Below are 24,923 nucleotides of genomic sequence, written 5' to 3' on the forward strand. Positions count from 1 at the left end.
CAGGGCTATCCTGGGCATTGCAGGACATTTACTCTCCTTGTCCTCAGAGAGCACGTCCTAGTGACTGATCAACCCAAGCCAGTCCCCTTCCGCATTCCCAAACATCTCCTGGGAGGCAGTACAGCCTCTGACTGAGAAGAGGTTGATTTTGCAAAGCCAGTTTCTTGGAAGCAGCTGATTTCTTCCTGTGCACAAACCAGGCCATTCCCCATTGGCAGCCACTAGGGGAACAAGGGTGTGCTTGTCCAACGTCGTGTAGGCGTGAAAAAAAAAGTCACAATCCTATCCCTTCTGCTCCTTTTCTGTAAAAACAGAACTTATTTTAATTCTGTAGTCCTGTAGTGATAAGATTTTTAAAAACAGTATAAATGATTAACAAACCCTGATTACTTGCTAGACTAACTTGTCTTGCTAAATTTAAATCAAAATATAGTATGGAACAAGATGTCCCAAGTACAAGATAAATGCTTAGACTCTTATTAATAACCACTTATTTTCATACATTTTTTTATTGTAAAGGTATTTAGGAGACTGCTGCGTGCTGGACATCACGGGCAGTGGAGACTACTCATGGAAATCCATTGTCCCTTCTTCCCTGGAAATAGAGGTATAAGTGGGCAGGCTTGCAGTTAGGTATGGCAATGTGATTCCCTCACCAGTGGGATGTGGGAAGAGGTGCCACTTCTGGGCTGCGGTCCACAAGGCAGCAGGGGGCCTCCTCTGTGCTCTCTTTGCCCTCCCACAGGCTGGAGCCGGCATGCAACAGTGACCCGGCTCAACCATGGAAATGAAGACCAGGCCCTAGAAAGCGGTGGAACCACAGGACGGAAGGAACTTGCAACTAACCTGGAGTGCTCGCTTTGGACTAGAACCCGGGGGACAGACTTCCATGTCCTTTAAGCCACATTATTGATGGCGTTCTTCTTACCACTGCTTAGCCATTCTCCCTAACTAAAAAACTGTGGGACCCTCAAAGATATGTAAGACTAAGGCTTTGCCTTCAAAACTGTAAGGATGATAAATCTGCATTACTGGACTCAGGAGTGTCCCATCCAGTGCACATTTAACTTAAGGAAGTGCAAGTTTACCAATATCACAGTAATTATACTATTATTATTATTATTATTATTTTTGTGGTACGCGGGCCTCTCACTGTTGTGGCCTCTCCCATTGCGGAGCACAGGCTCTGGGCGTGCAGGCTCAGCGGCCATGGCTCACGGGCACAGCCGCTCCGCGGCATGTGGGATCCTCCTGGACCAGGGCACGAACCCGCGTCCCCCGCATCGGCAGGCGGACTCTCAACCACTGCGCCACCAGGGAAGCCCTATACTATTATTATAGAGTAATTTTTTAAAAAATCAGTAAAATTATGCCTTGTATATGTACTCATGATATATTCTGTATTCCTACATGCATTAGGTACTTATAATTTAATAGGTTGGGTTGCATATAGTTTAAAGGATTTAAAAGACTTTCAAGAACATGTTACTATATGAGATTTTGCCCTATGTGCCGACATAAGAACCGAATCCCTATGTTAGATGCAATGGCAACATAATTACTGTACAAGTCGGATGGTCCTGATGGTTCCACGCCCCTGGTACAAGCAAATCGCTTTAAGAATTGAGAAGAGGAAGAGTGCTTCCGGATAAAGTGGGTAGCATTTAACCCAGGCAGGGTGTGGATTCTGAGAGATGGCTGGGAGGCCAGCCCAAGCCATGGGAATAGTATTGGTTTGACCAAACACGAGAAATGGAAATGGTAAGGTGGACCAGGGGAATAAAGTTGTCCACCTGGGCTATGGCAAAGGGTCATGGTGATTTTCCTCTTAGAGGCCACTCTCTTTAGGCTCCTTCACCTTGCCTTGGTAACCAGTGCCTTTTAATGTTATCTACAGCTCCTCTGCTCAGGCAGCCACTAGGTCCAGCTCCTGCCCATTCTATTTTGTGAAGGAAATGTGTTCCCTTTCCCCCCGTTTCCATGGAGGGAAGGTGACTTTGGCTACCATCCCCTGTCCCCATCCTCTTGCTCCCACGCTCTTCTCCTCATGAGAGGAGGACAAGTGACACATCGGACAGCCCAGATCAGGAGAGCTGGATAGACACTGGCCTAGGGTGAGTCCCTTATGCAGTGCCTGCACTCAAGTGTGGCTGGGGTATCTTCCTAAATCTAGAGGAGGGCTAAGTGACGGGACCCCCAACCTCCAGTATCAGAGGAGGTTTGGTCAGTTCACTAAGATGAGCACCGTTGGCGCTGGTCCCTAGGAACCAGTTTTCCAGTCTCGGTGCCTGTGTTCGATGCCCCAGGTTCTAGAAGGTGACCTCCCTGCCTTGTTGACTATGTCAGAGCGCATTTCCTGCTTCTGTATCTCCTTAATTTGGAGCACCTTGCACCGTGAAAACAAAGACCTTGCCTCTGACCTCAGTCACTCCACCTACCAGGACCACGGGGTGGGGGTGAGGGTGGGTGTTGCCCATCTGAGCTACACCCAGTGCTGGCCTTGCTCCTCTCTGCACTGTCAACCTCTTGCATGGGCTGGATATCTGGACATGGGTCTCAGCCCACCTATTTTAACTCTGCATCTGATTTCTTTCCTTGGGTTGGGCTCAACGGACTAAGTTCTTATCTCACCTTCATCCTCACCTCATCCTTCACCCTCGCTGAGCTCCTCAGAATCTACCAGAATGCGAAAGGTGTAACTCAACTTTATTCCTGAACTCTTCTGCCCTTTCCATCCCATCCCTTACAAACCAAGGTTAGCCTTTACTATACAATCTTTGACTCTGTGTATGGACCATAAATTCAAAGCCCTTGGCTATCTTTTAACAGCTTCAAAGAATGCCCATTGCCTCCTTGACATTCCCTTTCCTTCTAAAAGCTACCTCATCCCCAGCTTCTTGTCTGACTTTTTTTACATAGAAAAACTTGATTCTTCCATGTAAGCTGGCTACTACAACCTCCCTGTGTTCTCAAAAGGCCACAGAGATACAGTACATTCAGCTTGAAGGCAGGGAATGTCCCCTCCCGCTGCTATGAGTCAAGTCCAGGTGGAGCTGCTCCAGCTTACTCACTCCTCCTCACTGGAGCTTCATTTAGACTGAATTGGCTTTTATATTTTTGCTTTTGCTATGGGCTTCACTATCTTAAAGCCTGATTTATCATCTGAGTTTTGAAGAGAGAGACGTCTTTTATCGTTGGACAATTTAGAAATGCAATGCCTTTGTTATAATTCACAAAATGTTCACTACACTTTGGGAAAAGTCACAGAGCACTCAATTGCACTTCACTGTAACTCAATAGATGCTATTACTGTTACCTTCCCAGTAATAAACCACATCCATAAGCCAGTAAATACCAGTATTTTCCAGGAGATACTTGAGGGAGCACTCAATGGCAAGAAAGAATCCATCCACCAACATATCATCAATGTAGTTAACATAAGTCTTCCAAATACTGGAGGTTGGGTCTGCTGAGAAAAGACCCAGGTTTTCCTACAAAATAAAGAAGAATGGATATAAACCATGTTTAATAATATGGGAGGACTGGTCTTATTATCATTAATGGGAATGAAAAGAACACATGGAGAAAAACTGCACTGTTATGAAGAATTTTCTGTTACAGGCAGACCTTGGAGATACTGCGGGTTTGGTTCCAGACCACTGCAATAAAGCCAATATTGCAATAAAGTCAGTCACACAAAGTTTTTGGTTTCCCAGTGCATATACAAGTTATGCTTACACTATACTTTAGTCTATTAAGTGTGCATTACTATGTCTAAAAAAAGAATGTTCATACCTTAATTTAAAAATACTTTATCGCTAAAAAATGCTAACCATCATCTGAGCCTTCAGCAAGTCATAATGTTTCACAATAGTATCAAAGATCACTGATCATAGGTCACCGTAAAAGTATAACAAGAATGAAACAGTTTGAAATACTGTGAGAGTTACCAAAAGGTGACAAAAAGAAAAATGGCATGAATAGACTTGTGATGCAGGGTTCAATTAAAGAAAAAAAAACAGAACAATGCGATACCTGTGAATGCACAGTAAAGCAAAGCACATTAAAATGAGGTATGCCTGTACGTGTGTAACAAACCCATTCTGTCTAATGGGTATAACCCTTGCTTGAAAGGAACACAAAGTTAACCCATGAAGGAAGTGTGGTGCCTCATCCTCTCCCTGAGAAAGGAGGATGGGGTCAGGTCACCTTCTCAGGAGGGACGCTGATGGATGCAATGTGTGCTTCATAGATGCTGACTGATGGCTGTGGAGGAAGCTGCATCAGAGCAGAAGTCAGGTGGGCAGAAGGAGGAACACTAACGGTAGAGGGCATTTTAATTCAAGACATAAGAAATCTGGGGTTCAAGCAAGTAAAGCATTTCCTGGATAATCCTTAGAAATGAACTGGAGTGGATCTCACTCCTGGGCCTATATCTGGACAAAACTCTAATTCGAAAAGATACCTGCACCCCTATGTCCATAGCAGCACTATTTACAATATCCAACACATGGAAACAATCTAAGTGTCCGTCGACAGATGAATGGATAAAGAAGATGTGGTACATGTATACAATGGAATATTACTCAGCCATAAAAAGGAATGAAATAATGCCATCTGCAGCAACATGGATGGACCTAGAGACTGTCATACTAAGTGAAGTCAGTCAGAAAGAGAAAGACAAATACCATATGATATCACTTATATGTGGAATCTAAAATATGACACAAATGATTATATCTATGAAACAGGAAGAGACTCACAGACATAGAGAACAGACTTGTGGCTGCCAAGAGGGAAGGGGGTGGCAGAGGGGTAGATTGGGAGTTTGGGATAAACAGATGCAAGCTATTCTATATGGGATGGATGAACAGCAAGGTCCTACTGTATAGCACAGGGAACTACAATATCCTGTAATAAACCATAATGGAAAAGAATATGAAAAAGAATACATATATTAATATATATAACAGAATCACTTTGCTGTCTGGCAGAAATTAACACAACATTGTAAATCAACTATACTTCTATAAAATAAATTTAAAAAAAGAAATGAGCTGGAGTGTTTTGTTGTTGGCATTTAATATTAACTAAAAACCTTTATCATACTGAGTGAATTAGAAAATGTACACACAGAAAGGAATGCACAGGCTTTCTCTCCCTCCTTTTACATGATACAGTCACCGACCTGGTGGTATGGCAAGTACAGATGTCCCATTTACTCATCATTCAGCCTTTTTACAGCAACTTTCCATTTATCTTACATCTTCAAAGAACGTGGTTACCACTTTGCAAAAGTAAATTTTCTAGGTGACTCACGCTTACCCCTTTAGGAAACACTGCCATATTGTAAATCTCATGATTCTGCTTTTAAATGTCAAAACTCTAAAATTTCTAAAGTGTATTCCCTATACCTTTCCTTCCTAAGTAGATTAAAGATTTAATGAGAGTCCATCGTCATGCAAATCATAACACAGGGACAATCCAGAGTTGCTCTTAGGTGTTACTAAAATGTGTATGTCTGTTTGCTTCTACAGTTTAGTTTTTATGACTGCCTTGTAGAGTTGTTTTATCTCTTTCCTACTGTCACCCTATCAACATAGCTATCTATACCTTTCACCTCAAATCTACTATGGTACAAGGAGCAAACGTGTCAGAATTTTCTGTAAACTAACAAGAAATAGCTCAAGTTTCTGATCCTAGCCAAGACAGAGGAATGAGATTGGACTTTCCCTTTTGCTACAAACAGCTACAGAACGGGATACAAGAAATAATTATTTTGGGTATTTGGATGTGATCCCTAAGAGAAGGGAAATATTCAAGGTGAGCTTCACAACTACCTGGCTTTCCACCTAGAGGCACTTTCCAAACCATGGCATAGGAAAGTGGACCTCAATTAGAGCATCGTTCCTGCTGGGCAGAAAAGACAGAAATGGGGGTTTGGGACTGCTGAGGTTGCTGAGCCCTTTTGAATCTCTGACTGAGGATTAAGCTGTGCATATTTAGGGCAAGATTCTGCAAGGCCTGGCAGAGAACAGTTACCAGGGGCTCTAAGCTGAATGGAGCTTGTGAAGGTCATATAGTGCTGGAAGATGTTTGTGTTCTATCAGAAATAATGAAAAGACCTCACAGATAACCCAGGACTTCACTTGAGACTCCAGAAATGCAATGCTTTAGGATTAGAGCTCTATTCTAGAGCAAGGCCTCTTTAGACTCTCCCTAAGGAAGCTTAACATAAAGCTTCAACAGGGTCAAGCTGACCCACCAGTGAGTTAACTGCCTGCCGAAACAAAACCACAAACTCTTTAAAAGGGAAATAACATCCAGATTCTAAAGTGGCATCCAACATGACTAGAATATAATAAAAAATTACTAGACATGCGAAGAAGCAGGAAAATGTGACATTTAACCAAGAGAGAAAATAATCACTAAGAACAGACTCAGAAAATAGCTGCCACGCCAATCCTGGAATGCCTATTCCTTTGACTTATGTGACACAAAAATAAACCTCCTTCACATTAAAAAAAGGACTCAGAAAATAAAACAGATGTTGGAATTATTAGACAAGAATGTTGTAATTTGATTAACCGCCACCACCACCCCCCAATTTGGTGAAAAACAGATTTAAAACCTCACAAGCTCCAAGCAGGCTGAATATAAAGAAAACGTATTTAGGCACATTGTAGTTGAATGGAAAAGAATACAAAGAATTTATTTTAAAAGAATCTATTAAAAGGAGCCTGAGAAAAAAGGGGAACAAAGATACACAGTACACTGGCTTCTCATCAGAAACCTTAGAGGGTAGAAGACAATGAAATGACTCCTGAAAGGAAAATAGAACTGTCTACACTGAATTTTATATTCTGTGAAACTCTTCTTCAAAAACAAAGGTGAAATAAGGACATTTTCAGATAAACAAAAACTGAGAGACCGTGTCATCAGCAGACCTAAACTGCAAGACATACTAGAGGAAGCTCTTCTGGCTGAAGAGAAATGACCATAGATGGTAACTTAGTTCTACAGAAAGGAAAAACAAATCTGGAAATGGTGACTACGTGGGTAAATACAAAACTCTATAAATATTTTCCCCAAAGCTTTTAAAACAAAAAATTGTAATACTCTGTTGTGGGGTATATTATACACACACACCAACACACACATGCACACACACCAACACTATAAAAGATGCCTGGGCGGTTTGAATTGTTGCTAGGTTCCTATATTTCATGGGAAAACTCTAAGTAGATTGTGATTAGTTCAAGAGACCTACTAAAACTTAGAACAACCACTGCAAGTGTGATGCAACAAGGTAAAGGCTGAAATGCCAATTGAGAGATGAAAATACAATACTAGAAAACATACAATTAATAACAAGAAGGTGGGAAAGGAAGAGCAGAGGAACAAAAAAGAGATGAAGCCAATGGAAAACAAATAGCAAAACAGTGGTGCTAAATCCAACCATATCAATTAAGTGTAATGACCTAAAAATTTCAATTAACAGGCAAAGTTGTTAGATGTAGGAAAGTAAGTTTCTACTATATGCTGTCTATAAGAGAAGAAATTTGAATCCAAAGAAACAAATAGGTTGGATGTGAAAGGGTGGAAAAAGATGGACAATGCAAAACGTAGGAATAGTGAATCTGGAAGAAAGGCAATAGAATTATCAGAAAAAAAGACTTCAAGACAAGGGAGTATTATTAGAAATAAAAATAATTTCATAGTGATAAAATGGCCAATTCATCAGGAAGTTACAGTAATTATAAATGTGTTTGCATCTACTAACAGAGCTTCAAATACTTGATGAAAAATCTGAAAGAACTAAAGGATAAAACAGACAAATCCAAAATCATAGGTGGAGATTTTACATTCTAAGCTTCAGTAACTGGTAGAACAAATAGACAAAAAAACTGCGAAATCATATAGACCATCTGAACAATACTATCAACCACTTTGAACTAATTGATATTTTATAGAACGTCACACCCAACAATGGAAGAATAAACATTGTCAATTGCACAAGGAACATCCAATAACATAGACCACGTTCTACATCATAGAACAAGATTTGATGAATTCTAAACAAATGAAATCTTACAGAGTATTTTCTCTGCCCATAATGGAATTAAACTAGATAACAATTTCATTAAGCTATCCAGAGACGACCTAAATATGTGGAAATTAAACAACATACTTCTAAACGACCACTGAGTCGAAGAACAAATCGCAAGAGAAAAATAATTAAAACTGAATGATAATGAAAATGAGGCAGATCAAATTTGTGATTGCAACTGAAGCACTGCTAAGAGGGAAATTTATATCATCAAATGCTTGCATTAGAAAGGAAGAAAGGCTTGAAATCAATACTCTAAGTTTCAACCCTTATAGGCTAGACAAAAAGGAGAAGCAAACTAACCCCAAATTAACCAGAAAGAAAATGATAAAAAACAGAAATTAATAAGCTAGAAAACAGATAAAGAAAATTTAAAAGGTCAAAAGTACAACATTTTATTGTGTTTCAACCCACAGAAAACCCAAAGATAACAACTGTGATTCATTACTGACTCTGTGCATGAGATCAACCCAGGAGAACTACCCCACGGCTACTTCAGTAGGGCTGGAGCTGGTGGCCATTTATAGCTCTTTTCCCTCTTCCAGTCTTGGATGATGAGACACAAGGTTTGCCCTGATCACAACGCAGGGCAGAGCCTTCCTGCATGAAGGGCAGCACTCTGCATTTTTCCTTCTCTTTACCCAGTGCATCAGGGACACCACAGTCATCTTGCATATCTCCAGGCTCTGCAGAGCTGGGTTATGAGGATGATGCTTCAGGGCCACACCAGGTTGTGTGGACGAGTTCGGGGTGGTTAGTGCAGTGGATAAATTAGGATTCTGTCCTTGGCATCTCCTTCTACCCCCTAGGGGTTTGGTGCGGGATGTTAAGTCGTGTGACGACTAAGTGGTGTCACTATTAAGATCGTATTAACTTTGACACACTGATACCAGAACGAGACTTGACATGCTCCCCATCCATTAGTTTTAGCTCTTTTGCCATCAGTTTTAACTTCTATCCCTGACTGCAGAAGACACAGCATCTACTGATTGTTCTACTTTCCAAATCACTTCTAGCGCCCAAACACACTTCATGATGCTTTCCCTGTACTGGTGGTATGTGTGTCTGAGAGGCTGGTTATTACCTGCACAAGGGCATGAATCTTAAAGCCAGATTCTTTGATAAGACTGTAATATTCTTCCATTCGATCATGCTGATCATCCATAGAGAGAAGGCATTCCTTTTTCCCATCTTTTCTCTTAAATATTGGCGACGCCCATGTTTTCATGATGTTTTGAATCTCTTCCACGTTGTCTTTCGTTTTCTGAACTCTTTGTTCAAGATCATGAATACTATTGGTGACCTGAATGACATAATCCCAAATGCCTGTTCCCCAAAAGAGATAGAATTAATTGAAATAGCTTACAGTGGTAGAGCGAAAGGTCTGGTTGCTATGAAACATAGGGATTTAATACCTGTGGGTTTTATAAGACTTTTCTGCACAGGTTAGTTTGTAATCATCAGAGCCTTTTCCTTCCTAGTTGCAACAAAAAGCCACCCCTTACCATGACCCTGGTTATGGCCTTGGTTATGAGCTCTTTGAAGGTAGGGGTCACATCCCCTGTATTTCATATTCTCCTCACAGTCCTGCACATGGTGCCCTGTACATGTTAATCAGTCAATGAATGTTTATTGAATTGCGCTGGAGGATACAAGAAAAGTAAATGTATAGTTCCCTCATTTAAGATGTTTATGGTCCAGTTAAGAAAAGTAAGGAATAATGATAATGTAGTAAAAATCCTCCTCCATGGAGTGCCCAGTATATGCTGGAGACTGCGGGAGAGTTCATGAAAATTCCCCAGAGCGTGGCAGCAAAGCTGTCTAAACCTCCCAGGCACACAGAGGAGGCGGAAGAGGGACGCCGTTCCTCCTTGTCTTCTCTACGTTGGGTGCATATCTGAGAGGACAGACTCGTGCTTCAAACCCAGATCAGATTAACCGGGGAATGAAGTGAGGTTCTACCAACTTTATTAGAATCTTGACTTCCAACCTTTCCCCAGACCCCAGGTGGTCTCCTGTTACCTTCTGTTTTCCAGCTCAGAGTCTCCTCTGCAGCTCTCAGGCAGAGATCGATATTTTGCAGCTCTTCCTGCACTAATGGAAATTCCACCTCTAGCAGAGTTTTCATAACCTTGTTGTACCAATTTGCCATCAACTCCAGTTTAGCCACAAGCTGCCGACAGAATTCCCTGGAGGAGAACATGGCCGCTGCTGTCTCAGGGATGTGCATCATCTGTGGGGGCTGAAGGTAACTCGTTCCTTTCAGCATGGAAGTCAGCTGGAGAAAAGAATCCACATAAGTGGCTGTACTTCAGTGGCAGCGAATAGCAGCCGTATCGATCGGGACTGGGAAACCCCAGGGGCCCAAGGGCCTTCTGGGTCCTTTCTCAACTTCTGCTCCTACTGGTTCCTTAAATCTTCTCTGAGAAGGAAAAGACAACTGGGCTCCCAACTCTCCTTCCAGTGGCTCTGGGCCAGCTCTTCGTTCCTGCCCAGATAACCCTACTCAGGGTTAAGACAAATGCTAATCCTTTAGCAGGGAAATGACCTTAGCCTCCGAGTTTATACTGAAATAAGCACAAGATAGATATTAAAAATTTAAATGTAAAAAATGAAAAAAATGTGGACGATTTATATAATATTGAAGTAGAGAAGATCATTCCAAATGTACAACCAGAAAATAAAAGATAAAATTTATATGCATAAAATATCATACACATAATAAAATGCCACACTTCAACAGATAAAAATACTTGCAGCAGATTTCTTAATATCTGACAGATATTTCACAAATAGTCTGACAAATTCACAGGAAAAGAGAGCACTTTCACTCAAAAGTGGGCAACAGATATGAATAAGCAATTCACAGGAGAAGAAAGATAAATGTCCAATGAACACATGAAAAACTTTCTACTTTACTAGTGGTCAAATAAATGCAAATTAAGACAACATTGAGATATTACATATTTTTTGGTTCAACAGGTTAGAAGTGATTTGAAGAAATGAATGATATCTTGCTGGCAGGAGGATGCCTGAGTTACATCTTTCTGAAGAGCAAATTGATAAAATACGCTAAAACTCTCAAAACGTGAGCACCCTTTAGCCCAGCAATCCCCTTTCTAGGCATTTATCCCAAAGAAATACGGTGCAATAATAACTAAAGATGCTTACTGTAGCATTATTTATAACATATTTTATCCAAATATAAGATGCCATTAATGGTAAGATTCAGTAGTATTTTATGTCATAAATTTTATGTCAGTAGTATTTTATATCAGTAGTATTTTATGTCAGATTCAGAAATATTTTAGTATTTCACCTAAGGAAGAAAAAAATGTGGTTTATTTAACTATAAACACATGCTATTTTCAGAGATATTAAGATATAAAAAACCCGTGTGTGTCCTAGAATCAATGAAATACAGATTGATAAAACTAGAAAATATTTAAATGCCCAATAGTAAATTTTAAATAATTTAAATAAATTATTTAATATATAACAAATTACTAAATATAGATATATGTTTTTAACCCATACAATTCTTATCCTGGTCAAATCTTTGATCATGTCTCTCTAGAATGACAAATGTGTTACTGTTCATTCTTCATAGCATAGCTGTTGCCACTTTGCTTGAGGTTGAAAGCCAAGGGATATTCGTAGCCCTTCTCTGACTTGTTGTGTTTGTAGTCATCTCCCCCGACTCACATTATAATTTAGGTATGTATCCCCCTCCCCTTTTCTTTTCTCACCCCTTTCCTCTCCCTCCTTTCCCTTCTATCACCTACAAACACCTGTAAAGCACCCACCATGTGCTGCACATGGAAGCAGACAGAGTCCTTGTCTTCGGAGCATATAGACGAGGGCCCATCTTCAATACTGTCTTACACCAAGGACTTAATTACTACAGTCATACCATCTGGACTGCAGCCTAGTTGGTAACCCAGGTACTCAACTCTTTGGGCATTTAATATTCAATACTGCTCAAAGCGAATGCTGATAAAATTACTCCAAGGATTTAATGAGTTCAACCTCAGACTCATGTCTTGCCAAAGTGAAGAAACGAACCCTCCAACTCCCTTTGTTGACTTTTATTCTAGGGGGAATTGATGTTCTACTTAAACTGGAATTATCTCAAAAGAAACCAATATTCTGTCAGCTTAGCTTTCAGCTCTTTCTATGCTACATTCCTATGGAACATGCCATCAAGACAGAACTAGGAGACTGCCTTTAGCTCGGTGTGGCCAATACCTTTCTTCAGTTTTTAAGCTGAATGATGTACATCCTGATGTGGGCTTGCTTTTGGTTATAGTTTTCTCCAGCATTAAGCTTTCCATGGCTGCTACAGCCCACTGGTCTGCTACCCTTTCTATTTAAAGCAGGGTTTCTCAACCTCAGAACCATTGACAGTTTTGGACAAAAAACTCTTTGCTGTGGGGTGCTGTCCTGTTCATTGTAGGAAGTTTGTATCTACTCACACCATGTGCTACTGGCACCCCCTTCAAGTTTGACAACCAAAAATGTCTCCATTTTGGGGACAAAATTGCCTTGGTTGAGAACCAATAATATAGTCTCATTTCCAAAGCTACTCCTTGGAGATTTATCATATGCTACCTAATGAAACTAGACTTTTGCATGTTGAGATTCTGGCTTCTAACTAGTTTGTGGGCTCTTGGAAGTCAGGAACCAGGTCTTACACTTGGTTGGCCCTCTAGCATCTAGTCAACAGCCCTCACCCGCAGTGTGTATTCAAGGTAGGCCCGGTTGACTATGGTACCAAACGGTATCACTATGGTACCAAGTGATATTTTGCAATATTTTCTGTTGTGCAAAATCAAAGCAAATATACTGGCTGACCCTGGAGAAAAATGTGAACAGTGGACAACCTAAGAAAACACTACACCCTAAGATTTATCCCAAAAAAGAAATCCAGGGTGCAAGTTCTTTTGAGCAGCTTTTGCATATTCTTATAGAAAGACTTTTTGCCTTTGAAATCAGCAGAGTCAAATGAAACTCTTCAGAAACCAAGAGGAAGTTACTGCCTTTGGACTTACCTGTGGGCTAAAGTTGACAGTGATCTGCTTTGTCTCTGGATCACGCTTCAGAAGTGGCCGGGAAAGGTTGTACTGCGACTTCTCTGATACTGTTTGACACCAGTCCTCGTAGAGTCTTGTCTCATACCTGTAAGGATCAGAGATGACGGTCACCTCATGAGCACCCTCCCAGCTCCCCAATGCCTGGCAATGATTAACTGAAGATACATCTCTCTATATAGATATATATAACATAAATGACATAGCTATATGTGTATATATATAACATCTCTATAGCTACCTACCTATCTAATCCAACCATCCATCCATCTATCTATCTTTAATATGTATATCTCAGGAATTGAAGATGCTATTAGTGAAATACCTGAACACATTCTTAAGTCAGAGTCATGACTCTGCCGGGCAAGTCAGCTCCTGCAGGTAACCCCTCATTTCCTAAAGGTGGCAAAGCTTAAATCAGAGGAGAGCAGAAAGAGAGACTCCATGCGATCTTCTGGGAGGATAAGGGAAGTGGTGATTAGTCTCAGTAAATGTTGGAAGCATTTATCGGGTAAGATTTGTTCTCACGCTAATCTTCACGTGGCTCACGGACATTCACTGTTCAGTCATTACACACTGATGTGTTGGGCTTGGGAGATAAAACAATGAATAAACATCCCATGGTAAACGCAGCTAGTGGTGCAACCACGGGTCAGCAGAGGATGCAGCAAGTACAATCCCAGGCAGATGTACTGGGCATTAGGCTTTGAATGGCAGAGGTAGGCGGGTGGGTGGGGGTGATGAGGAGGATGCCAGGGAGGGTCTCACGGAGGAGGGGCTGAAGCGATGCTTGACTGAGTCTCAGGATGAGCAGCAGCTGGGCATTGAGGGGGAGTGAGTGTTCCGGGCAGGAGCAGCAGCGTGGACGAAGGTTGAGGCAGGGAGCAGCAGACGGTGCGCTGGGGAGAGTGAGTAGACAGAGCACCTGAGGGAGGAGAGGGCAAGGGCCCAGGCATCAGGGAGCACGTTTCGGGTCACGGTAAAAAGGAGCTGGTGGGAGACACTGAGAGGCCTCCCCGACAGGGGATGTGAGGAAAGGGGATTTGGTGACAGTGTGGGCGCTGAGGGGCACAGGTCCAGAGCAGAGAGGCTCTTAGGAAGCCACTGCAGCAGTTCAGGCCCGAGACGCTCTGGTCTCTGGTGAAATGTGGGTGGTGGGTGCAGAGAGGAGGGGACAGATTTGAAGCTCATATTTGGGAAGTCGAAAGGGTAGAACTTGGGTGACCTGGCAGGTGGAGGTGCTGCCAGCTAAGATGTCTCCACAATGCTAAGTGTGATCATAACTATAATCATAATGTGTACGGTGCTCCTCTTCTGAATCAGGAGAAGATTACAAGGCAAGACACAGACTGTGTCTGGACCCTGCTCCCCCAAAAGACTGACTGCAGCTTTAAAGAAGGAACAACTATGAACCCATGTAAAATCTTCGTTCTTATGCTTTCTCTGTTAAAGGATGCAGGAAGCATTTTTTAAACTTATTGTCTCTTTGTGCGGCACCAACTGTCAATTTCCGCTTAGCGAGCAGCTGCTGAGATTTTCCATGACACCGATCTCGGGGTGCCATGAGGAGCGCCCCACTTCTAGCTCTGCCGAGTTCACGTTCCCAACAAAACTGCACTGGAAAAGTGCTCATTTCCAGACTAGAGCTGCATTCCCCGGAGACCTGCTGTTTGCAACCCTGAAGCACTGTACTCACAGATATTGTGGTTATAACATAAAACACAGAGCGACACTTCACTGCCACCGAGAAATGTGCACAAACTCAGAATTGCAGAGGGCATGGTGGGGGCTCTGCATTTGCAGAACGATCCAGTCCCGGAAACTGCTTACTTTTCCAACAATGAGAGCATTTCTTCATATTTTTGTATCATGCGCTTTCCTTCGGCAGATTCCATGCAACTACCCATACAAGAGAGAGGAAAAAAATGACATCGAATTAGAAGAAGTGAAAATAATGATCTGAGTAACAAACTGCAGCTTATAAAGAGGAGGCTGAATAGCTTCCCAGGCAAGTTTCCAAAGGCCCCTAAATGAGCCTGCACTCTTCTTCCTGAACATCTGCCACCGGCCACTAGAGGGCATCTGCACTTTCCCAAATGCAGTCAGCGCCCAGGTGACAGGAGGACAGCCTCTCCCCGCCAGGGCTCCGCCAACCCCCTCACCCTGGCTGAGCCAGTCTTGCGCGTGTAAAATGAAGTCCTTCAAAAACCAGGAGGGAAATTGAGACATGCAAGAAAAATTCTAGGTGTTGCAGCTTTCTGTATTCAAGAACAAAACTGTATGTAACGTTATACATTATAACAAAAACTATATAACATATATGTGTATATATGTATATAACAGTGCATATATAAAATAGCAATATATATATATATATACATCCCACACACATATACAAACATTGTCATATACGTAACAATATGTATGTATATATTCCCCTTCTCTGAAATCCATCTAGGGCACGTGATGAGAAATATTCTGCCTCATTACTCATTGCCACATTTACATGAGGTTCCCTCCCACCTCTTATGTCCCCAAACTTGAGCACACAAAACGCACATACATGCACACAGACACACATGCACACACTTGTATGCTCACATGCGCAGACACACGCTCGGAGGCTTCCCTGGGTCCACTGAGGACCACGAAGGCATCGTTGCCCACACCTGCTCCCCGGTTTTGACACTTCTTTACAGCACAAAATGAAGAGTCCAGCTCCTGGGAAAGTTGGTGAAGTATCTGTAATTTTCAGAAACCTTCACACTAACTGTGTTGGAGGATCTTGTTTGTTCTGCTAGCAAAACGAGGCAGCTTATTGCAAAGATTCTTTAAAATCCATTTGCTCTTTAAATCTTCACAGGCTGCCCCCAAGCTTCGAGCTTTGATTTAAGCCCTCACACCTGCAGAGAAAGCACTGGATTTCCTGGAGTTTTTCCCAGTCGCTCGGTCCCCTTTCCTCGTGAAGGAGCAGAGGTGTCTGCAGGACAGCGAGGACAAGCCCTGACCCCAGATCTGTTTCTATCTGGAAAAGAACGAGGCTAGAGGAGAGAGTGGCTTCTGCACCTCGGCCCCTGGGACTTGCCTGGGAGGCTTGAGAAGTCACAGGAATAAGTGCATCAAACTCCCTGCAGGTTCTACTTCACTTCATGGCAAGGAATCAAACCCATTTCACTAACCAATTCATAAATATATTACAGAGTATACACGAGAATGTGAATTCATTTTTAGAACAGGAACTTCCATGGGAACTGTGGAGGACGTGGTGGGGTGCCATTCAGACACCCTCTCGGGACCACCCCCACCCCCAATCTCCCCCACCAGGAAGGCTGATGAAGTGTAGCTGCCTCCCTCTTTGAGAACAGCCTCAGCCAAACAGACAGAGCTGCCTCCTCACCCAGGGTCAAGCCCCTCCCTGCCCCACAGCCCACTTCCACCGACGAGCTGACGTGGGGTACAAAGGCCAGGCAACCCTAAAGGGTCAGACTTCCCCATCGGATGAGCTGAAGCCTACTTGCAACTGTGCTGCAGCTCAGCTTCTCCTCTGCCCGATCCCTCCCCCATCCCTCACAGTCTGGGGTCCCAAGAGCATCCCTGTAAATTCCTGCAGGCTGCCTCAGCTCTGCTCCAGGGAGCTGGACCAGGACAGCTCCCGCAGGCCACATTCCTAGCAGCAGCCCTGCCACCCTCCCCGCCCATTCTCATATCTTCTGCCACCCTCCCCGCCCATTCTCATATCTTCTCCCTCCCTCCCTGGGAGGCATGTTTGAGAAGATGGGGGCTCAGCTGGACTCCGGGCCAAGCTTCCTATGGCTGGGGCGGGAGGGGTCCCCTGGCAGAGTTCTGGGTGAGGACCCCTGAGACCCAGATGCCTGTTCCAGTTCTGTCCTTGCTATCTTTGGACTCCAGGCAGGTCACCTCATTTCTATCTGCCTCAGTTTCTTCACCTGCACAACGAAGAGCTCGCTCAGACAGAGCAGACACTGCAGACGAATCTCCCACTGGGCAGGTCTGACTCACGGGCACGTTTGTTTGATTTGTACAGAGTTTGAGGCAAAGAGGAATACTTGCTGGTTTTAAAGTAAATCTAGATTTTCGGCTTCTCTCCAACAGTAGGGAGATTTCTCACATTGAGTCATTCTTCCTCTTGGCAACACGGGGTGATGTGGTGGAGGTTCCCTTCAGACCACAACCTGGCTATCTTTCATTGTCTTTCTGGCCTTTGAAACTGACTAGTCTTTTTTAAAAAAACTGTTTCCAGTTTTATTGAGAAGTAATTGACGTACAGCACTGTGTAAATTTAAGATGTAGAACATGACTTGACTTACATATACTATAAAATGATCACCACAACGTGTTTAGTTAACATCCATCATCTCATATAGATACAAGAAAAAATGAAAAAATTGTTTCTTTTTTCTTGTGATGAGAACTTTTAGGATCTACTCACTTAACAACTTTTATATATACCATGCAGCCGTGCTAACTACAGCCATCGTGGTACTTGACATCCTCAGTATTTATCTTTTAACTGGAAGTTGGTAAATTCTGACCTTCATCCATTTCCCCCACCCTCCTCCTCAAACCTCACCCCCCATAACCAGATAACCACAAATCTGATCTCTTTTACTATGAGTTTGGCTTTATTTCTTATTTCCAGATTCCAGATATAAGTGAGACCATATAGTATTTGTCTTTCTCTCTCTGCCTTATTTCACTTAGCATAATGCCCTCAAGGTCCATCCATGTTGCAAATGGCAGGATTTCCTTCTTTTTTATAGCTGAATAATATTCCATTACATATGTGAGATATATATATATATATATCTCACATCTTCATCCATTCATCCATCAATGGACGCTTAGGTTGTTTCCATGTCTTGGCCACTGTAAATAATGCTGCTGTGAACATGTTGTGTTTGCCAAAGCTAGGTGTTTTCAACAAGATGGAGTCTTTAGAAAGAGGGGTCAGAGAAAGCCTGCCCTTCCCCAGGCAGCACCCTCAACAAGGTATTGCAACAGCTCTTCTCTCGCTCTAGCAGCCCAGATGCTTCTAACTAGCTTGGCTTCCAGACTCAGCTGTGAGGCAGGCCAATAGTTTCCAAACCTGGTCACCGTTGGATCATGGGGAGAGTGTGCCAAGGAAGCAGATCCCAGGCACCACCCTGCCCTGAGATCTGGATTTAGTAGGTGGGAGGTGAGGGCTGGTAATCTGCACCATTAGCAAGCACCTGGGGTTTCTAATACATGAGGCCCTCACACCACGTTTCAGGAAATGCTGGGCTTCATTATTCTCCAGCAGCCTTGGTAGTAGAGAGCCATCGTGTCAGAGGAGATGTGTGGAGGAATCCAAAGAGCTTGAAAACCCTGACTCATTTTTCCCTGGAAACAAGGACTCTGCTGAAGCAAAAGGAGCCAGCCTGTGTCCAGTAAGCCTCACCTGACACCAAGGGACCCACTCTTCAATCCAAATGTATCAATCTCGTTAATGCTTGGCCAGTAGTACCTGGTTGCTATGAACTGAATGTCTGTGTCCTCCCCAAATCCATATGTTGAAGCCTAAGGTGGCGCCTCGGGAGGTGATTAGGTCATGAGGGTGGAGTACTCATGAATGGGATGAGTGCCCGTATAAAAGAGACCCCAGACAGCTGCTGAGTCCCTCCTGCCGCATCTGAGGACACAGTGGGAAGACAGCCAGCTGTAAGTCAGGAAGCAGGTCCTCTTCAACAGACACCAAATCTGCCAGCACCTTGACCTTGGACTTCCCAGCCTCCAGAACTGTGAGAGAGAGATTTCTGATATTCTTAAGTCACCCCCTCTATAGTATTCTGTTACGGCAGCCTGAACGGACTAAAATACTGGCTGATTGCTGGAAATGGAAAGAAAAGATGATGATTTTTGTGCCTCAAGTAACTGAGTTGCATTGCTACAATACTTGAAGTCCAGAGCAGGAGCAGAAGGCTGAAACAAACCTGCCTTTCAGCAACGAGGTACTCACGGGTGTGTCATGCGTCTGAAGTTGTCGAAGGGACCCTGGATGCGCTGCCTCAGCTCCTGCGCCCAGCGGAGCCTCCCAGCCACAGCGGGCATGTTCTTATGCACGGAGGAGAAGCCTGGGGACAGGGCACAGCAGACTGAAGCGAGGCTCCAGGCCTGAGCCCCACTCTACCCACGAACACTCCCCCACCTCCCACCACTTACTGCACTTTTTGCCTCATCCACCTCCACCTGCTAAAGTCACCCTGGGCTTACACTGAGATGGAAATTCCTGGGACATCACCGAGTTCTGCTAAGGGGGAAGGAAGAGTGCCCTTGGGAAGAACGCTAAACAGCAACAGAGGACAGCCATTCCCAGCCCAGCTCTGCCACTCACTGGCTTTCTGACTGCACACCTGTGACTTTCAACCCAGCTGCACATCAGCGTCACCTGGGGCTCTTCTAGAAACACTGATGCCTGGGCCCCATCCAAGCCATTCTGATTTGATTGGTCTGCGTGGGGCCTTGTCATCAGTATTTTTAGAAATCACTCAGGATAATTCTAATTGTACAGTCAGGGTTAAGACACTGCCCTGGAACATATGTATATATATAACTGATTCACTTTGTTATAAAGCAGAAACTAACACACAATTGTAAAGCAATTATACTCCAGTAAAGATGTTTAAAAAAAAAAAAAGACACACTGCCTTAAACAGACAACTTAATCTCTCAGGCCCTTAGGTTTTTCATATATAAAATGGGGAAAATATCTTCCTCACTTAACTTCCAGGGTTTCTGTGAGAATTCAGTAAGATTATGTATGAGACAGGCCATGTGGATTACGAAGCCCTTGACCAGAGTTAGCACAGCCTGGATACTCTTACTTCAGTCCATTCAGTGGGTTTGTTTGCTTATAATCAGTTGTCAAAATTAACAATTGTAAGATTTCATTAAAAAAAAAAACTCAGTTTCCAGCTTCTCTGATAAAACTGGGAAATCTGGCAACCATCAGCCCCCGTTCTAACTAACTGTAGGAGCTGAATAGTGGTCTTGTCCTTTAGTTGACCATGGACCCCACCACTCCCTGATGCCTTACACTCAGCCCAGGTCCAACACGGTCATTTTCTACTTGGCTTCCGTGGTAGGCAAAATTCTACGATGACACCCAATGACCCTCACCCTTGCATGAGTCTCTCCTCTTTAAGTATAGGTGGAAACCGAATGTGATGAGATATCACTCCTGTGATGACGTTACATTATATGGCAAATGGGAGATGACCCTGGGTGGGCCTGACTTAATCAGGTGAGGCCTTGAAGAGAAGAGTTTTCTCTGGTTATTGGCAGAAGGGGAAGTCAGGGATCTGAAGCATGAGAAGGATTCAACATGCCATTACTGGCTCGAAGATGGGGCGGCTATGTGGTTAGGGACGGGAGGGCTTCTAATCTCTGAGAGCAGGCCCTGGCTGACAGCCAACAAAGACACAGAGACCTCAGTCCTGCAGTCACAAGGAACTGGATTCTACCAACAAAAATGAGCTGGGAAGTAGATTTTTCCCCCAGAGACCCAGATGAGAACTTGGCCCAGGTGACTGATTTCAGCCTTGAGATTCTGAGTGAAGAATGCAGGCACACCAAACTGGGCTGCAGACCTACACAACCGTGAGCTCAAAGATGGATGTTGTTTTAATCCACTAAGGTTGTGATAATTTGTTATGCACAACAGAAACTCAATATGCATCTGAAGGTGTTTGAGTTTTCAAACTCTGCATCCCACTGTGAGAAGTCAGGAGGATGGTCCCTCATAAAGCTGAGGCCAACAGATTTTTCTGGGATGACTTCCTAAGTGGAAGCCATTCTTAATGACCTCACTGTGAAACCTGTTTATAGAAATAGTGGTCCTGTTATGCCATTACTTAAAAACTTTTGAAAATTTCCTGTTGCCTTTATGATGAATTCCAGATTCCCTAACAGGGCACTCAGAGCACTTCATGACCTGGCTCCAAACTCCATGGCTGACCTGATCTCCCTTTATATACCTTGTTTGGCTCAGGCAGGTCCGACTGGTCACCTTCCACACCCTTTCCTGCCTTTGCATCCAAGACCATTGCCTCTTCTCCCTGGCTGTCCATCTCCCCATCTTTCAGGGTCAAGCTCAAGGCCACCATCTCCATAAACTCTTCCTCCCACCTCCCAGCCCAATTCATCTTGTTTTGCTACAGTTCTTTATAACTCTGTTCATGCCAATCACATTCCTTGAAGAACCACCTGTTAGGATTAATTATTCTCTCCCTTACCCTGACCTGCCTCTGCATGCAGTGCCCACAAATTTACCTTGCATATAGCAAGGCCTCAAGAAACATTTGCAAAGCTGAACTGAACTTGTGTTTGACTTTCAAACAGACAAGACAGGGCATCTAAGAATTACAATAACCTCAGTGTGTTACTGCCCTTTGTCAGGCTCCTGCTGGTTCCTCCTTCCAAAAGCATGGTTGATAAGGCATTGGAAGGGATAAGAACCTTTTCTCAGGCATGTACAAATCTACTGTGGAATTAAGGTATGTTAAAGATTAATCAGTGTGGCGACATTGATTGAGGGTCAACTCACACATGACGCTGAGGTCTAAACTGACCTGAGGCAGTGGTCAGGACTTCACTGCCCTGGGTCAGTCTGCCAATCCTGCCCTAGACACAGGGGAATGCACAGTTCAGTGAACTCTTCAATCACCCAAGTCTAGAATTTCAAGCAAGAAGGTTGTGCTCTTGGAGAATGCCCTGGATTCACAGCAGACGTGTAACAAATACAGAAGAGTGGCACCCTTTCTGGTAACAGACGTCCCCCATTCAAATGTGACAACAAGCTTACCATGCTCCACCTCGTCCCGGACATGCTGACTGTAGATCATCCTCACGGCATCCAGGTCCTCGCTGAACATGCGGATGAGCACCAGGTATTTATCAGATGTGTCCTGTGCTACCAGTGGTCTCTCCAGGAGGTTTCCTGCTATGTCTAACAGCTACAGAGGCAGAAAAGAAGGGAAAAAGTCACAGATTCAACTTTTCGAAGGTTACATTAATCTTGTATCCTGGTTTTTCCTTAATATGTCTGTCCACAAATGTAAGAGGGTCAAAAAACCGTTACTGTGCAACTGGATGGATAATTATGAATCGGCAGAATATTCATAGTCTGTCCCTCTGGTCTTTGTTTCTGAAGGAGGATTCCTGTGTGCTGAATGACATACCAGACCCTGCCGTGTTGTAAGAACCTGGGTAGAGGGTAAAACAAAGAGAAAATGAAAGATGTCAGAAAGGGTAAGCGGATGTACATCATAAAGACCTAAGGCAGATATGGAGGGTGATGATGGAGAAGAAAAATGAAGCTAATAGGCTGGGTGTTGGGGAGAATCAGGAGGGCTAAAATTTGAGAGTGGGGACCAAGAAAAGAGTTTCAGGGAGCAGTTGCCCCCAGAAGGCAGTGCTTGCAAGGATACTTTGCAGATGTTTCTTGTGCATCACAACTGCCCTAACCCCTTGGTGGGAGCAGCGGGATCAGAACGTGAAATGCTTTTAATCACCTCCTGGTTGCTGGACTGTGTTTCTCTGATCCTCATGCTACCCTGAGACAAGGTCGTGGAAAACTCCAGTTATATTTAGGATATAACAATACATGACTTCTAGGACCACCCAGTCCTCCAACCCAAAATCACCAAGATCTCTGGAGACAGCAGGAAGTAGCTCTCCCTCCATGGAGGCACAAGAGAGCAGGTCTCCACCGAGTTCACGTTCACACATCCTGCTGAGAGGTACAGAGGTGTGGACTGAGGGACCTCTGCAGCCAGCCCACACCCTCGGACTCAGGTTCTCTGACCTGGACATACCCCTTCTGTCCATGTCCACTGAGGCACACCTAGTGGTTGAATGGTCTTACAGCAGTAACAGGGGTATCTGGACTCAGGGGTCCCTACTTCCCCAGCCTGAAAAGGCACTTCTTTGCATGAAATTATATACATTGGAAGCTTTTGTTTTGGCTGAAGGAGGAGGGAAGGGCTTTGATTTCTTGTTGGTGGGATGACCAAAAAGAGAAAACCAAGGAGGCAGAAGGGACCGAATGGTTATGGTTTTCCTACAAGGTTACACAGACTGGGTGGGTAGCCTTGTTGAGAAGAGGTGTTGGAGCCCAAAGAAGAAAAGTCTGCTCTGTGAAAGCCCTTTGAGACTCCGGGTATGAGCAGTGTTGCTTCAGGACTTGGTGGCAAAGGGTGTGCAAAGTTGGAAAGGTCTCTCACTGCTTCTGCTCAGAACCCTCCTCCACCACAAAATGCAAAGATTGGGGTGTTTGGAACCCAGACAGATATGCCCTTGGCATAAATGTAGATGCTGTCATGGTGGGGATCATCAGAAGAGCAATAATAAGACCCCCGAAAGCACCTTCCTGGGCAGATGACATTTTTAAGGGAGACTGCAGACAAGTAGCAAAGACACCATGATGTCAAAGACAGAGCAACTTCAGGGTATATGTGAGACACTTGAAGACGCCTTGAAATCCATGGTGCACAGGGATTTATGGGAGGGATAGGGCTGGACATCCTCAAGGCAGAAATGGGGTTCCAGCTTCACCAGTTATGAGTGGTAACATCCCAATTAGCCATGACAGTTAATGGCAAAAGGGATTATTTTATAGACACATATAAGCCCTTCTCTTGGAATTAAATACTTGGAGAGAGAAATTCTAAAACTCTTCCTGAGTTACAGAGTAGTAGGTATTTATTAAAGAATACATAAGTATATTCTTGAATGAGTTAAATATATATATGCCCAGTGTTCTAGAACAGCATGGTTTCACACATCCTGGGTTTAAGCCTCTTCTGCAATTGTCCCACCAATCACCCAGTCTACGTTTGGACATGTTCAGTTCCTGGAAACTTACCTACATCTCAAGGAAGTTTATTCCATCTTTAAATAGCATTAACAGAAACCTCTTTCCTCTACTTGGCTAAACTCTGCCTCCTTGTAACCTGATTAGTCCTGTTTCTAAACCTTCAGGCTCTACAGAATAAGTGTCGTCTCAGTTTATGGAAGGTCTGTTCTGTTCCACTAAGTCTTCAGGTCTCACAACCCAGATCTCTCATTTCTGTAGACGTTTACCTACTCATCGTCCTAAACCTCCTCCTCCTGCGCATTTGCGTACCGTCTGATCTAGGCAGCACAGGGCTAGGGCTGGCGTCTTCTTACTCCAGTTACTTGTGCTTGAGTGGTTTGCTCCAGCCTGAACCAACCGACGGCAGCGGTTAAACAGCCGCGGTGTTGCAGAGCCATGGATTTAGGATGGTGACCACAGCAGGCTTCTTCACTTTCAATGGGTACTCTACTGATAAGGCCCAAAGAAAGCATTCCAGAAGAAACTCACTTACAAAGCATTTTTACATCATCCTGTTTGCAGAAAAGCATTAGCTGTCAACTTGAGAAGCCCAGTTCTGCACATTCCCTTGCCCTGGGACACCCACAATACTGCTCTAACAGGAACAATTCCTCTCTGCAGGAACAAAACAGTTGGAAGAGGGCGGGGGGAATAAAGCATTGGGGTGGCTCCCCCTACTTTACAAACCTTGAAGGCGTGCTCCAAACCAGGGGCATCATCAAAGGCCTGAATAAAGACAGTCCCCAGTCTCCGGTCAAGGTCTTCTACTCTCTGATTAAACTCAGAGACATCATTTTCAAATTCCTGAAGAGACATCATGTAGACGTAA

At 43.7% G+C, this 24,923-nt stretch overlaps 1 protein-coding gene across 1 annotated transcript in view; it reads right to left on the reverse strand.

The window, feature by feature from the left end:
• DNAH9 (dynein axonemal heavy chain 9) overlaps positions 1-24,923 on the reverse strand; it is a 301,339-nt gene that overhangs the window by 247,104 nt on the left and 29,312 nt on the right. The window contains exons 8-15 of the mRNA XM_029211821.1: positions 24,782-24,898; positions 22,043-22,193; positions 19,199-19,313; positions 15,031-15,099; positions 13,162-13,288; positions 10,133-10,388; positions 9,195-9,436; positions 3,356-3,491 (exon numbers count right to left, since the gene is read on the reverse strand). Coding sequence (XP_029067654.1) covers positions 3,356-3,491; positions 9,195-9,436; positions 10,133-10,388; positions 13,162-13,288; positions 15,031-15,099; positions 19,199-19,313; positions 22,043-22,193; positions 24,782-24,898 — 1,213 coding nt within the window. The remainder of the gene's footprint in view (positions 1-3,355; positions 3,492-9,194; positions 9,437-10,132; positions 10,389-13,161; positions 13,289-15,030; positions 15,100-19,198; positions 19,314-22,042; positions 22,194-24,781; positions 24,899-24,923) is intronic.

Source organism: Monodon monoceros, unplaced genomic scaffold (genome assembly GCF_005190385.1).
Source record: "Monodon monoceros isolate NGI ecotype Baffin Bay Population unplaced genomic scaffold, NGI_Narwhal_1 Super_Scaffold_9, whole genome shotgun sequence".
NCBI classification, from domain to species: Eukaryota; Metazoa; Chordata; class Mammalia; order Artiodactyla; family Monodontidae; genus Monodon; species Monodon monoceros.